Consider the following 15659-nt stretch of genomic DNA (forward strand, 5'->3'; position numbering starts at 1 on the left):
GCAAAATTATTCTTGATGAGCAAATTCCTACCTTAAATCTACTCAATTACGACCACAGCCAAACAACCTCCTAAATTCCTCTACTCTCGAGTTAATGAGACCGTGAAGCGACGTCCAACACAAACTCGATCCTATTTTTATTGTTTCAGATCAATTCCCACTGCTACTATGCACCCGGACCCTTTTCCTATATGCTACTACTTTTGTGATGTGTTTTCTGTATACACTGTTTTTCACTATTACGTTTTCACTGTGCTCCTTATGTAAAGCGCTCTGATACCCTACTTTGGATCTGGTTCGCGCTATATAAAACTCTAAAAAAAACACCAAAAAAACATAAGGACACACTCAGGGCACTGACGAGAGATGTGAGAGGAGAAGAGACATTAACAAAAAGACACCCACAGGGGAGTGAGGAGACATGTGGGAGGAAAACAGACATTTTACATGTCTGAATTAACATGTTTTCTAACAGGTCAAGAACACCAAAGGTAAATAGCAGAGTGAATGCAGTTTATTTTTAGAAACATTAATGCATATATTAACTGTTGTGTCTGTAGATTTCTTAGGTTTTCCTCAATTTTCCGTTTACACATTTAATTCTATTTATTGAATATTTGGACATGAGTGGTTCTGTGTTTTAAGGAACATCTCGGAATGATCTGTAAGAAGGGGATATTGAATGACATGTGATATTGATTTGCAGAGTGTTCTACTACTCATAAAGTGCGCCCTCCACACATTCTTACAGGCCCAGAGGATGGAAGAGTCCAGGAGGTTGGGCGTTGCCAGGTCCAGGGTTCTGCTGCTCTCTATCACCCTCTTCTTCACTGTAGGATGGGGTAAGTAAAAGACAGGCCCTGACCACACCGATCTCCTTCTAGGCAGTTTGTGACTGTCCATTGTGTACTGACCACACTCCACGGTGATTCACGCACATTTTGTTTTGGTGAATATAAAATAGAGGCCTGAGGTTTTGTTGCAAGCATTTCTGCTCACACACAAAACTGCGCACAGAGAACTAGGACATTAGTGAATTGTGGTGTACCAGAAACTCACCTCAGTACCTAGAAACCCCAACCAGCTAGCAATCAGTGTCACATTAGCTCTTCATCCTATAGCAAAGTAACCAATGATTAGACAACCTAGACTATGCGACTCAGGACCATCTCAGGAATGGTGGGAAGTAAGAACACTCTTTTGTTATACTCTCATACCAGTCCACAATGGGAGTAAAAAAGAGACACAGTAAGGTTAAAATATTTATTTTAACGACGTGATCTCATGCGCAGTATTTTAGTCAACATAAGCAGACATATGATTAAAAATAATATGGTCAGCATGGTTACAACTACATAAAATATAAAAAGAAGAATCATACTACAATGATAGTGCATACAGGTGATACAGCGCCTAGTTTAAACACCCTCCCTATATAGGAACTACGTAGTATACGCTATAGAAGGTCTCTTGAGCTTGTTTTGTTTTGCCAAAATGTTGTGTCTAGAATGTGTTACACGGACATGCCGATAAACAGGCTCACAGGTTATGACAACCTTGACGGCTCAGCACTCACGGTACAGACTGGGGGCACGATGTATGTCTAGAGATGTCGGAACACAAACCTTTTCTCATGTATACACCTTCGTGAAAGCTAACTTGCAAAAACAACTGTGCATTGTCGTGTGAAATGAAATGAAATGAATGAAATGAAATGAAATGAAAATGCGTTTTATAGAGTGCAAATTAGTTGCCCGGAGGCGTCCAAGCGCTGAGATTGCGAAGTGTTCTAACCAGCAGGGCGAGTGACATAGAATCAATCAATCAATCAATCAGTGACACTTATAGAGCACGCTACATACCCGTAGGGTCTCAAGGCGCTGGGGAGGGGTGGTGCCGCTACTGCTCGAACAGCCAGGTCTTCAGCTTCTTCCTGAAGGAGAGGTGGTCTTGGGTCAGGCGCAGGTCGGACGGGAGGGAGTTCCAGGTCTTGGCGGCCAGGTAGGAGAAGGATCTTCCTCCTGTAGTCGCTCTTCGGATGCGGGGGACGGCGGCGAGGGCGTGGTTGGCTGATCGGAGGTGGCGTTTGGGAGCGTAGAAGTTGACTCGGCTGTTGAGGTAGCTCGGGCCTTGGTCGTGTAGGGATTTGTGTGCGTGGGTGAGGAGGCGGAAGGTGATTCTCTTGTTGATGGGGAGCCAGTGAAGGTCTCTCAGATGTCCGGAGATGTGGCTGGATCGTGGGATGTCGAGGATGAGTCTGGCTGAGGCGTTCTGGATCCGCTGGAGTCTCTTCTGGAGCTTGGCGGTGGTCCCGGCGTAGAGGGCGTTGCCGTAGTCCAGTCGGCTGGTGACGAGGGCCTGGGTGACGGTCTTCCTGGTCTCTGTGGGGATCCACCAGAAGATCTTCCGTAGCATGCGTAGGATGTTGAAGCACGCCGAGGAGACGCTGTTGACTTGTCTGGTCATGGAGAGGGAGGAGTCCAGGATGAAGCCCAGGTTACGTGCATGGTCTGTTGGTTTGGGTGCGGTGCCCAGGACGGGAGGCCACCAGGAGTCGTCCCAGGCGGAGGGTGAAGAGCCCAGGATGAGGACTTCCGTCTTGTCTGAGTTCAGTTTCAGGCGGCTGGTCGTCATCCACTCGGCTACCTCTTTCATCCCTTCGTGCAGGTTGGCTCTGGCGGCGGCGGGGTCGTTGGTCAGGGAGAGGATCAGCTGGGTGTCGTCGGCATAGGAGATGATGTTGAGGTGGTGTTTGCGTACGATGGCCGCGAGGGGGCTCATGTAGACGTTGAAGAGGGTGGGGCTCAGGGATGATCCTTGGGGGACGCCGCAGATGACTTCGGAGGCCTCTGACTTGTACGGTGGTAGGCGGACTCGCTGTGTTCTTCCGTTGAGGAAGGAGATGATCCATTCCAGCGCCTTGTCCTGGATTCCGATGTTGCTGAGGCGCCGTATTAGGGTGCGGTGGCAGACCGTGTCGAATGCCGCGGAGAGGTCTAGGAGGATGAGGGCCGCTGTTTCTCCATTGTCCATCAGGGCTCGGATGTCATCTGTGGCGGCGATGAGGGCGGTCTCGGTGCTGTGTTTGGCTCGGAAGCCGGACTGTGAGGGGTCGAGGGATCCGTTCGTCTCGAGGAAGGCGGCCATCTGCTTGTTAACGGTCTTCTCGATGACTTTGGCTGGAAACGGGAGAAGCGAGATGGGGCGGTAGTTCTTGAGGTCGGTGGGGTCCGCTGTTGGTTTCTTGAGTAGAGCGCTGAGTTCGGCGTGTTTCCAGCTTTCAGGGAAGATGGCGGTGTCGAAGGATGTGTTGATGATGTCTCGCAGGTGGGGTGCGATGACAGCGTCGGCCTTGTTGAAGACGTGGTGAGGGCAGGGGTCGGTTGGTGATCCGGAGTGGATGGAGTTCATCGTGCGGATGGTGTCTTCTGTGCTGATCGGAGTCCAGGCGTGGAGGGTGGTGGTGGGCTGGGGTGGCTGGTCGGTCGTGGTGTGCGTTGGTTGGTTGTTGAAACTGCTGTGTATGTCCGTGATCTTGTTGTGGAAGTATGAGGCGAGGGAGTTGCAGAGGTCTTGTGATGGGTTGATGTCGTTGTTTCCTGCGCTGGGGTTGGAGAGCTCTTTCACGATGTTGAAGAGTTCCTTGCTGTTGTGTGCGTTGTTGTCCAGCCGGTCCTTGAATGCTGTTCTCTTGGCGGCGCGGATCAGCTGGTGGTGTTTCCGGGTGGCCAGTTTGTAGGAGGTCCTGTTGTCCGGTGTCGGGTCCCTTTTCCAGACTTTCTCGAGGACTCGGCAGTTCTTCTTGGAGCTCTTGAGTTCGTCGGTGAACCATGGGGCCTTCTTGCTGCCGGGTCTGCTGGGCGGGGTCCTCAGCGGTGCGAGTTCGTCCGCGCAGTTGCTGATCCACTTCGTGATGTTATCGGCGGCCTGGCTGGGGTTCGCTGAGCTGGCAGGAGGGTGTTGGCTCAGGGAGGTGGCGAGCTGGTCTGCTGTGATCTTGTTCCAGCTTCTGCGGGCGGTGTGTTGCTGGTGTTGGTGGGTCGTCGTTCTCTTGAAGGTGAAGTGGACGCAGCTGTGGTCCGTCCATTGAAGCTCTGTGGCGTGGCTGAAGTCGATGTCTGTGCTGGATGAGAAGACGGCGTCGAGTGTGTGTCCGGCGAGGTGGGTGGGGGTGGGCACCAGTTGCTTGAGTCCCAGGTTGGCGAGGTTGTCGAGCAGGGTGCTGGTGTTGTGGTCGTTGTTGTTCTCCAGATGGAAGTTGAGGTCTCCCAGGAGGATGTAGTCAGCGGAGGGGAGGGCGTGCGGGCTGACGAAGTCGGCGATGTCCTCGCTGAATTGCGTGCGTGGTCCAGGGGGTCGGTAGATCAGGGTGCCTCTGAGGGTGGTGTTCGGGTTGGTGTGGATCTGGAAATGCAGGTGTTCGGCGCTGGTCAGGGTGTTGTCGGTGCTGGTCGTGAGACGGATGGTGTTCCTGTGGATGATGGCGATGCCTCCTCCCATCTGGTTGGCGTTTCGGTCCCTCCGGACGATCTTGTAGCCCTCTGGGATAGCGATGGCGATGTCGGGAGCTGAAGAGGCGTTCATCCAGGTCTCTGTGAGGAAGGCAACGTCAGGGGCTGTGGCGTCTAGGAGGTTCCAGAGTTCGATGGCGTGTCTGTGGACGGAGCGGGTGTTGAGCAGGATGCACTTGAGGTGGGTGCTGCTGGTGTTCGACTTGGCGGGTGCTGGTGCGGGGCTGGTCCGGATGCTGGAGAACTTGCAGGTGTGGCAGCTGAAAGGTCCGTGGGTGCGTCTTGGAGTGGCTTGGTGGCATTCTGGGAGTCGGCCGGTGTTGAGAGCGATGAGGGTGGCGGCAGAGTACGTCAGGCGGGTCGGTCGGGCTCTTCGGAAGTGTAGAAGTGAAAGAAGACCTATTTATTAAACAAAAAAGTTTTCAGATGCTTCCTGAAGGAGGTCAAATCTGGATTAGACCTTAGTTGAAGGGGTAGGCTGTTCCACAGTTTAGCAGCATTGAGGGTGAAAGAACGACCACCTGATCTAGACCGGTTAACTTTGGGCACGATGGCAAGGAATGCGCTGGCGGAACGTAACTCTCTGCTGGGGAGGTAAGGGGTGATTAAGGGACAATTAATCAATGGGCCAGTTGCCCAAAATGACTGATGGGCAATACAAAGGGACTTGAACTAATCCTGTCCCTAACAGGGAGCCAGTGCAATCTTATAAATCCAGGTTTAGCAGAAGACCTACGGGGAATTTGAAGTAGGGTCCGGACTGCACAATTTTGAATTACTTGCAATTTCCGCAATGTGATATCGGGGGCTCGAAGATACAGTGTGTTTCCGAAGTCCAACCTAGAGTGGATCAATCCCTGTACAACAATTTGTTTGGCTTGAAATGGTAACAGGGGGAGAATCCTCCTCAGCATTCTGATAAGGCCAAAACAGGTGGCAGACAGTTTGACAGCCTGGTAGTCTAGCGTTAGAGACCTATCCAGCCAGATACCCAAGCTCTTAATGGCATCCTTTGGGACTGGGGGGGACCTAGGCAGGCTGGCCAGATAGAGCCCAGTGAAGACGGGGCCGAGCGTCCCAGCATCATGACCTCTGTCTTGTCCCCATTGAGTTTGAGACAAGACAGGGTCATCCAGCTGTTCACTTCGCTCAGGCAACCAGCCAGATCTACTGTGGCCGCCGGGCCCTCAGCTCGTGTCAGAGAGACCACCAACTGGGTATCGTCCGCGTAGGTAACAATCTTAATACCATACGGACGGACGATACCCGCCAGCGGTCTCATATAGACGTTAAACAACGTTGGGCTTAGCGAGGAGCCCTGTAGGACTCCACAGCCCAGCGGTCTGCTGGTGGAGATGGTGTTTCCCTCAAAGACCTGGAAAGTTCTATTGGTCAGGAATGACCTGAGCCATTTCAACGCTCCCCTTGAATCCCAATGTCATGGAGACGCTGCAATAAGATTTCATGATTCACAGTGTCAAAAGCGGCACTCAGATCGAGGAGGATGACTGCCACCGAACCTTCCCGATCCAAGATGCCTCTTGTTTCCTCCATAACTGACAACAAGGCTGATTCTGTCCCATGTTTGGGGCGAAAACCGGTTTGTGAAGGGTCAAGCAGTTTATTATTTTCTAGAAAATTAGTCAGAAGATTGTTGATATATTTTTCCAGTATCTTGCTGACCCAGGGGAGCAGGGATATGGGACGGTAGTTGTTAAAGTTGTTAATGTCCATATTGGGTTTCTTCACAAGTGCCCTCACTCTAGCCTCTTTCCATGCTGGTGGAACCATATTGGTGGAAATTGAGGCATTAAGTACCGCCAACATAACAGGGAGGATAATATGGCTAACAGCATTTAAGGGACTCGGGGGAGCAGGGTCACTAGGAGAATCCGATTTAACCTGCGCCATTAAAGTGGCCAGTTGGTACAGGTGTAGCAAAGGAAACTCATCCAACACAGGTGACAGATTGTCTGTTATATCCTGCTTAGAATGCTCCAGGATGTCAGCTGAGGCATTTAAGAGAGTGGTTGAAAAGGAAGAGTAGATGAGATCCACTTTGTTATAGAAAAAGTCGGCTAGCTCTTTACATCGGGCTTGTAGATCATCACTATTTACAGGGGGCTGGGGGAGTTTAGTGAGGCTTTTTACAATCCGATAGATCTCCTTAGAATTGGAGCTGGCTTCGGAGATCTTTTGTGTATAGTACTGGGTTTGTACTTTCTTTTTTATGTCTTGTAGTCTCTGATGGCTTTCCTATACAAAATGTTATCTGGGTCGGTGTATCCCAAACGCCATTTCCTCTGTAGCCTTTTGCACCTGCGTTTAATATCCCTGAGCTCCTCAGAATACCAGGGGGCCGAGGGCCTAGATCTCTTTGTCCAAGTTGTCTTGGATGGGAGTATGGTATTCAGTGCTCTAGTTATCCAGTTGTTAAATTCCTCGTTAGCTAACAAGGGATCTGCATTCATAGATGGTGTTGTAACTTGTAGCTCTTCAGCCCATTCGTCTAAGAGAGTTTGGACCAGTTTCGTGCATCCCGTAATCCTGGCATCAGAGCAGGGGGTTTGTGCATGTGCCAAGTTAAAGGGACTAACCAATGGTTCGTCCACGGGAGCACAATAGGGAGTTCTGCCTCCAAATCGGGGCAGTTACTCAATACGGGATCCAGCAAATGCCCTTTCGTATGTGTGGGAGATCGGACGAGCTGAGATAACTGTAATGCAGACAGATCGGCGATAAGCTCTTGGGCCGTATGATCACCAATATCCTCAAAATGCATATTTAGGTCGCCCAATAGTGTATAATAAGCAGAGATGGAGCCTAGGTCTGCGACTGCTGAGGGCAAAGAGTATATAAGCTGTCTAACCGGCCCCGGGGGCGGTAGATCAGTGCTCCTGAAAAATTAATATTTGGCGAGAGCTCCAAACTGAAGGACATACTTTTGCAGTCCAAAAAGGGACTAGGGGAGCAGCAGCAGGAATAGTTCTCTTTAAATAATATTGCTAGACCGTCCCCTTTCCCAGATGGGCGATCTAACCTTGATATTTGATATCCCTGAGGCAAAGCTTGTATTATATCGGGCTCCGAGGATGGGGTTAGCCATGTCTCAGTAAGAACAACTATATCTGGGGTAAGCTCGTCAAATAACAAAGATACTTATGTTTGGTGCTTTGGTAAGGACCTACAATTAAGAAGAAACATCTTAAAGGTATGCTGGGTCTTAATATTGGGAGTAATTTTTAGAAGAGAGTGACAATGCTCACATTGGGTGGGCAGACTCAAAGGATGATAGAAGTGGTTGCATACTGTCTTTGCGGGCGGTCTTAGGTTAAGTAGTTCACTGGAGCTATATCCCCTTAAGTATCCTGGTAGAGGGGCAGGGGTTGTGGCCCCTGGTCCCGTGCGGGCGCGGACGTGTGCAAAAAGCAACAAAAGGTAAAATGGCGTTTAAACTTGTAATAAGCCATGCTAACATAACATGAATGCAAAAAGAGGCCCTACAATCATACCACACCATCCATTGTTCGAGGAATTCACAATAACCGGGGAAAGCTTCATAGAATACAGAGTTCAAGTTCGAATGAGACAGAACCAAGTTCAGGAATTTTAACAAACTTGAGAATTGGCAGTAAACATCTGAATTAAAATAACCAAGTCCGTGAAACCATTCATGGGCGAAAAAGACCTCAAACATTTAAGGAAAAATTAAGGCAAAAAAAATGAAAAAATATTCACGAGTTCAGTACGTGTTTATGAGGCAGAAAAAAAATCCGTACTTAAATCCAACAGCGTATAAGCACCATACATTGCAACTGCCTCCAGTAGCAAGTCGTTGTTATCATCCATGAACATTTCAGCCATCCAATTAAGCAAAGGGAAAGAACAAACATGTTCCTCGATTGCCGGAGCCTCTAGCACAATCAGAGGACAACACTGGCTTACTTCAAGATAACTGCGTGCCAGAAAGTCATTTGCTGCAGTCCAAATGTTCCAATTGCCTAGAACCCCATGAGCCGCTGCGCAGGCCATATTCCCCACACTAGGCCAATCTAGTTCATGAGCAACTAAGGGACTCATTAGTAGATTTAAAATCCAGGTCAGGAGACACGTTGCAGAGACACAAATCCAGGGCCCATTCAAATCCACAATCCAGGCAATGGAAAACAGGCTGCACGCAAATGAAAAATGAGAACCGGAAAGATAAACCATACACCACACTCAGAGTCACCAGAGGCAGCTATCCATAGTATTCTAGCATCCAATTACGAAGGTGGAGCAGCCGGGACGGATCGTCATGGTGCACAGACTGTGCATCCATTTTGTAACAAACAAAGTAATAGCAATATGCCCGTGCCTAAAGCCAGGAGCACAGGGAAACTGCCAAAGACACTTGAAAAAATCGAATAAAAAAATGCAGGGATCACACCAAATAAAGTTTGAAATGAGGTCACAAGGCCAGAACATACTACTTTAAAAAAATGTGCCATGCTAGTAGTCGACTTGGCTTATAAGATTGTGTGAATCAAAGCACCAAAATGCAGGGGCAGGTCTGTGTTTAAAAAGGCATTTACCCAAATACAATATTCACTTTCCTTATAACGCCTAATATAATTCATTTCAACTGATTTATTTTATCATTATCAGACCCCAAAGAGCTTCTTAATAATTTTCAAAGTACAGGACCACTTATTATTGACATCATCCTCGTATTTCTTTTTTTACACTGGCCCACAGAAACAGAGCTAGTGAAAAACATGTCAGTGGATCTGATCGACTTTTTAAAAAGTGTAGTGCCACTCAGCATTGGTTATAATTCATTTTCTTTAGCAAAAGCTTCAAATACATATCCATTTCCTTCTTATAGAGGCAACAGAACACAATTAAATGCAAATTCGTTTGTCTGGACAGTTTGTCACATGGACATTGGATTAAGTCTGTATGTTTATATGTTTTATTAGGATAACCTAGCATAAATGGAATCATATTTAGTCGAAATCTTAGGAGTATAAATCTATGCTGTGAATTAGGGACATCTGCCAAATAAAAAAAGCCTCTCTCAGAGATTAGGGGATTTGACCCGTATATTACGACTGCCTGCTTCTTTCTATGTTGCTCCATTCTCTCATCCTCCACCATTTCCTGAAACATGCCTTTAATCTTTTGTTTGGAGACTTTATTACATGAAGGTGGATCGTTAAACAGTTGTGGAAAACCAATGTTCTTCAAGAGTGTTTCAACATAGACCAACCTTCTCGACGTCCTCGAGTAGTCCATGTTTAAACAGCTCTTTCTTATAATTTGAGTCAGTGGCACCGTGTCTCTCCTCCATATTGAGTGCCACAGAAGGATAGGGGCCAGCTGCAGTGTGTCTGACATGTAAGGGAGACTCAGTTCTATGTGTAAAAGGTAAATAGAGGCGGAGGCCCACTAAAGATTTTTAAAAAATTATTTTCAATGGGTTGTAATACACTAGTATTTGCAATGCCCCACACCCCTGCCCCATAAGTAACTGCTGCTTTGACTTTCGCCTGGTAAATATTTCTTATTGGCACAAGCGGCCTATCCCCTAATTTTTGGGCGTATGATTTTATGGCAGAAGGTGTTCTTTCCATTACCTCCTATCGTCCTTCAACTAGCCTTGACCATGATAAGTCTTTATCGAAGAGTACCCCCAAATAAGTGAAGGAGTCAACCACCTCTATTCTCTCCTTCTCCACATGTAAGTGGGGAGTTCTATCTCTTTTTCTTGCTCCCACTAATACTGCAAAGGTCTTGGTATGGTTTGCTCTTAGATATATTGAATCCGTAAAGGCTATATATGAAGATATCAAATGTTGTAGTCTGAGGACTGTCCATGCGATCAGCACCGCGTCATCTGTGTATGCTAAAATTGGTAAGAGTTGTGAATTGAATATGGGAACGTCTCTCGTAATCTTAGAGAGAGCGTTTTCTACTCCATTTGTGTAGATGGAAACGAGGAATGGGGCAAGGACGCATCCCTCCCTCACACCTCTGGCGATTTTAAATGAGCGTGTGTAGTCCCCATTTTTAGTGTATCAGACAGAGGCCATCGCGTTCGAGTACAATTGTCTAATAAAGTTTAATATAGCTGGGTTGACCCCCATCTCCCTCATTATTGCCCATAGCTTTTCATGGGCCACGCAGTCAAAGGCTGCGAACAGGTCCATGAAAGCCATATATATTTTACCCCCTTCATCCTGGTATATTTTTCTGTTATAAGCGCCAGGTTCAGGCACTCGTCTATAGTACTCCTTCCTGACTGGAAACCATATTGGGCCTGGATTAAGATGTTATTTTACTTCGCCCAACCCTCTAACTTAGAAAGGAGGAGCCGGCCCATAAGTTTTGCTGTCGTATTCAGCAGGGAGATTGGTCTGTAATTTTTCGGATCAGATCTGTTACCTTTCTTATATATCGGAACGATGACGCCTGCTGACCAGGACTGTGGGGGTCCTACTTGGGCTATACTGTTCATAACATTGGTTAGTAGGGGCGCCCAAAGCTCTGGTACTCCTTGGAAGAAATCAATTGGGACGCCATTTGGTCCTGGGGCTTAACGTGCACTACATGGCATTAAACTTTCCTTTATTTCACTCAGTGAAAATGAAGGAGGAGCCTGTTCATCTGTTTCCATATTACCTGGTGGTATTTTGGGATCTGTTGTTGCTGCAAAGATATTTTCAAAATGAGCAATCCATGCCTCTTCAGCCACATCATTATCTAATGTAGGATCTACCAAGTTTTTAAAATGTGGTGCATTTACAATCCCCCAAAAGTCGCGGCTATTACCCATTTTTGCTGCTTTATTATTGGTCCTCCCATATTTCTTCTTTTATAGCCTTTTCTCTATGTTTTCTATTGAGTTTATATATACTCCGCAGTTCCCTGATTTCCTTCGGGATACTGGGCTTTCTTTTTAGGGCATTTAGCAAAGCTCTCCTTGATGTTGTACAGGGTGAGTCAAACCACCCCCTATCCAGGCTCTTTTTCCTCGTTTCTTTACATGTAAGAACCCTTTTTGCTTCTTCTAGTATGTTGCTAAACACCTTCACCATTTCTCCTGCCTCTGCCTCTAGATATAAGCAAATAGCTATCTTATTTAATGTTGTTGATATCATTTTTGTAGTCAATTAAAATTGGTCAACTCTAGCCTATTTTAGTTGTACGCCATTTCTCCTTGCCACTATTGGACTGTCAACATTTAAAATATGTACAGTCTGCCCTATGGAGACGTTTATCCATAATGATAGAATAGCGTGGTCACTAAAAATTGAAAATGTATTTGGCACTCTAGTGGCTCTAGGGCTAGTAGGGGCAGTAACCAACATATAATCAATAGTTGACTCTATGGCATTTCTATTAAAGGTTCCTGTCTTATGGCCTAATGTTGAATTTAAATCACTTGACATTACCATGTTTCGCATTGCTAGAGTGTTATTCAAACAGTTACCATAATCGTTATGTTCGAAATGGTTTATGTTGTTTCCCCTCAAGTCCTCTACCCCACATATAGGGGCTGCGTTGTACTTACACGGATGTATATTATAATCGCCAAGCCAAATGACATTCAAATCATAATTCCTCTTCTTGTCTATGCAGTAGTCTAGGACCTTATCAACTTCACCAACAATAACATGTCTATTTGGGCCAAAATCATTGTTATAGATGTTAATGAAAAGCCATCTACCTTCATGATGGATTTCCAGCGTAAGAGCATGAAAATTTGCATTTGGGGCTTCAACTTTGATTACCTTCCCCAGGAAGTTATTTGCAATCAGAGTTAAGATATCTCCCTTTGCTCTTCCTGAAGAGGAGGGTATAGCTGGGTTTTGGTAAGTACAATATCCATTCACGAAAAGTAGACCACGTTTCCTGAAAACAGGCAATATTGTGACCTTTCCATGTTTTCAGCCAATTTTCATCGCTTAGATTTTGGGAGATACCTGCCACATTCCATGAGGCTATCTTGAGGACCGTTTTGGTGGATTCCCTTTGACTGTCAGGTGAATAAGAAACCTCATCGGTTTGAGAGCCTTTTTGAGTTTTGGGCAGTTGCAATCAGTTGCAAGCCTTTAAGTCGGTCAGTGGGGAAAAGAGATTCTCAAGGTTTAAAGTCTGCAACCTAGGTTGTACCTCTAGAGTCTTAGAAACCTGATTGTCATTTTGTGGGAAATAGATGTTTTGTAGTGACATAAAATTTGGTTCATAAAAATAACGGTAAAACCACAATTTCAGAATGATTTAAAAAGATATTGCCTAAGATATCCAAAACGTATTAACCTATGAACTCATTGTTAAAATTTAGTACCACACAGTCACCCACCATTCCTTTTTTTTGCTGGGCCCACCCATGCTATTCTTCTAGCCATGATCAACTGATTTGAGAGGTCTCTGATTCCCCCCCCCCTCAGTTTTTCTGTCAGCCGGTGAAGTGCCTTAAACATCAGTTGACTTATAGATTCTGATGCACCCTCCGATAATAAAGGTGTGTTCCCCAATACCAATACCAATGGTGCAGCTGCCGGGGGGAGATGTAATGTCCGTGTTCCATTCAATATTGGATGTAGATTCGCCCTTTCTTCCATTGGGGGATTTGGATAGTTATCATGCATCATTCCTCCTCGTTTGCTTGTATCCATCTTCAAGGGTAGGGTTTGCTGAGTTGTTGCGACATTTAATTGATGGGAGTGGGTAATGGTGGGTTTACTCAGGTCAGCTCTCCCATGCCATTTTAACATCTCTAATGGACTTTTCCCGGGGTTATTAGACATAGCAATGATGTTTTGAGGAATCCCCCTCCCCTCTATGTTAACAGACGCGCCCTGGGATTGGGCCTCTTGATTTAATCTTTCTCTTCCCAGTGTCCCTGTATTCGTGGCACAAGCTAACGCCCCTAGCGACTTTTCATTTTGTTTCATATGTAGCTCCAGGGCTTCTAGTTTCCCCTCCAACTGAGTCAATGTAGCAATAATGGGGTTCAGCATTGTAGCCACTAAAGTCTCTAATCTCTGCCAGATTTCCTCCCAGGATGGGGAGGTGCCAGTCATTTCAGGTATTGCCAAAATGCTCCTTTCTTCTTGTATCTCTTGAGAAAGCTTCCCCTCTACACAATTTCCACTTCTTTTTGCTTGTCTAGCTTGCCTGGGTACCTTCACCGGTTTCTGATTATGATTCTGTAGGCAATTTCCTCTTTTTCTTTTCCCTACTTTTTCCGAGTTTGCTCCAATGGCCCCTTTAACACTGGCCCTCTGCCCAATACTCCAGGATTTGTTGTTATTGTCAATTGGCCAGGTGATACATCCCTTTCTATGCCTTCCCTCAGGGTTTGCAATTGTGATCGGTTTATAAAAGGGGCGGTTATATCAGCTGTTGGAGCAGAAAATTGAGCAGAATAGTTTGGGGGACCGGTTCCAGTGATAAACGACTTTCTGTAATCTCAATTTCATGCGCTAGAACCGATGTTGCTCTTGTTATAAAAAAATTGAGTGTTCCCACAATCCCCTCTCCAAATGATCATGTCGAGCCCTGCGCCAATTCATCATACATAAATAGTTAGTGCCTACTTTAAGTCTCTACAGTCTCATTCACCACTGGCAGGGCGATAACAATAATACGAAGGAAAACAAAGATTTCTCACCGGCCCTTGGGTGTAGATACCCCTTCTTAGAGGGTGGGCCCAGTCCAGCCTCCTCCGGACTCCAAAGGGCGTGGACGGGTCCGCCCTTGGCCCGCGCTTCGCCCGGGCGTGTCCCGCGCTGCAGGAGCTCGTTTTTTGCTTTATGCGCGATGATTCAGCAGGGGCGGTTGGGAGTCTGAGTCCTCTCCTGGCGTGCGTGTCCCCAGAGGAAAAAAACGCCTATACCCGCCGTGGGAGCTCGTTGGTGCTTTATGCGTGAGGATTCAGCAGGGGCGGCTGGGAGTCTTCTCCTGGCGTGCGTGTCTCCAGAGGAAAAAAGTGGCTACACCGGCCGCGGGAGCTCGTTGGCGCTTTATGACTCATCTTGTTGAACTCTGCTTTCAAGTTCGGAATAGAAGCAGGATGGAAACATCGAGCCTGCCATGTGGAGGAGGGAACAACACATTCTTACAGCAAACTACATGCTGGGAAACCGTAAGGATATAAGGAATTCCAGCATGTATCCAACAACAATCTTCATCATTTAATAATAAATAAATACCGTTTGCAAGCAATGTGAATGTCAGTGTAATGGCCGGGACCGGAGTGCCCTTTAAAACACAGGCAAATTTCGGTGCAAGCATACTACAAGAACCGTGCAATTGAAGATTTCTGCAAACTAATGGATGATCTGGCATTGTGGTGCAATCTTCGCCCTTTAAATAAACTTCCTTTCCTTCCCTCAAACACCTGTATGTGAACGTGAGATTTCAGAATTCATGAAGATAAGCATAACCCAGGGGCTCTAACCTGCCTATTGCATACTGTTTCATGTTGGCCTCAAACTTGAAAAGGGGAAAAGGTAGAGTTATCAACCCATACATGAGCCAAACTGCCGAATTGGATTCTGCTACTGAAAAGGGTAAAGGTTCTAACTTTTCAGTATGCAACAGTGAAAACGTGGCATCCTTCATTGACATAACTTGCTGTTTAACAGTCAAATTGAAAGGCAGAAATATAAAAAAACTCATGTTCATGTAATCCGATGGAACTCTGCCATTTTTCAATGTTTGTAGGGTCCATGCAAACTGCATAACAGAACGCAATTGATTTTGCCAATGATACAGTACAGCAACATCTTTTTGCACAATATCAACCACAGAAGATACAATATTATCCAAAGTGTAAATTCTGTAAGAAGGGTGTTAATGCTATTATCTACAATGGCAAGCACTTTTTCTAAATTGGCCTGATCAATAGCTCTAAGTCTAGAAGCAGCTTCAATTTGGGACAGTTTCCAAACCTCGTTGTAAGCAGCATATATCCATCTTTTCTATCTGCCTGCTGCATGTCCTTTAACAAAATCATTTAAGTCAACAGTGTAAGTGAGCTTGGATAAATGTAGCTTAACAGACGCGAAAGATGAATGCCTGAGCCAACTCTGGCACAATTTGCCTACAGAATAGGTAGTGACTGAATGTTGAGTCTGAATGCGGGGATCAACTCTA

At 46.3% G+C, this 15659-nt stretch overlaps 1 protein-coding gene across 1 annotated transcript in view; it reads left to right on the forward strand.

Annotated features, from left to right (window-relative positions):
* Nucleotides 1-760: 760 nt before the first annotated feature.
* LOC147736695 (lectin-like) overlaps nt 761-15659 on the forward strand; it is a 123934-nt gene continuing 109035 nt past the window's right edge. Inside the window, exon 1 of the mRNA XM_086953811.1 lies at nt 761-842. Within this exon, the coding sequence (XP_086809937.1) occupies nt 761-842 (82 nt within the window). The remainder of the gene's footprint in view (nt 843-15659) is intronic.

The sequence above is a fragment of the Lissotriton vulgaris genome, chromosome 1_2, assembly GCF_964263255.1.
Source record: "Lissotriton vulgaris chromosome 1_2, aLisVul1.2, whole genome shotgun sequence".
Taxonomy (NCBI): domain Eukaryota; kingdom Metazoa; phylum Chordata; class Amphibia; order Caudata; family Salamandridae; genus Lissotriton; species Lissotriton vulgaris.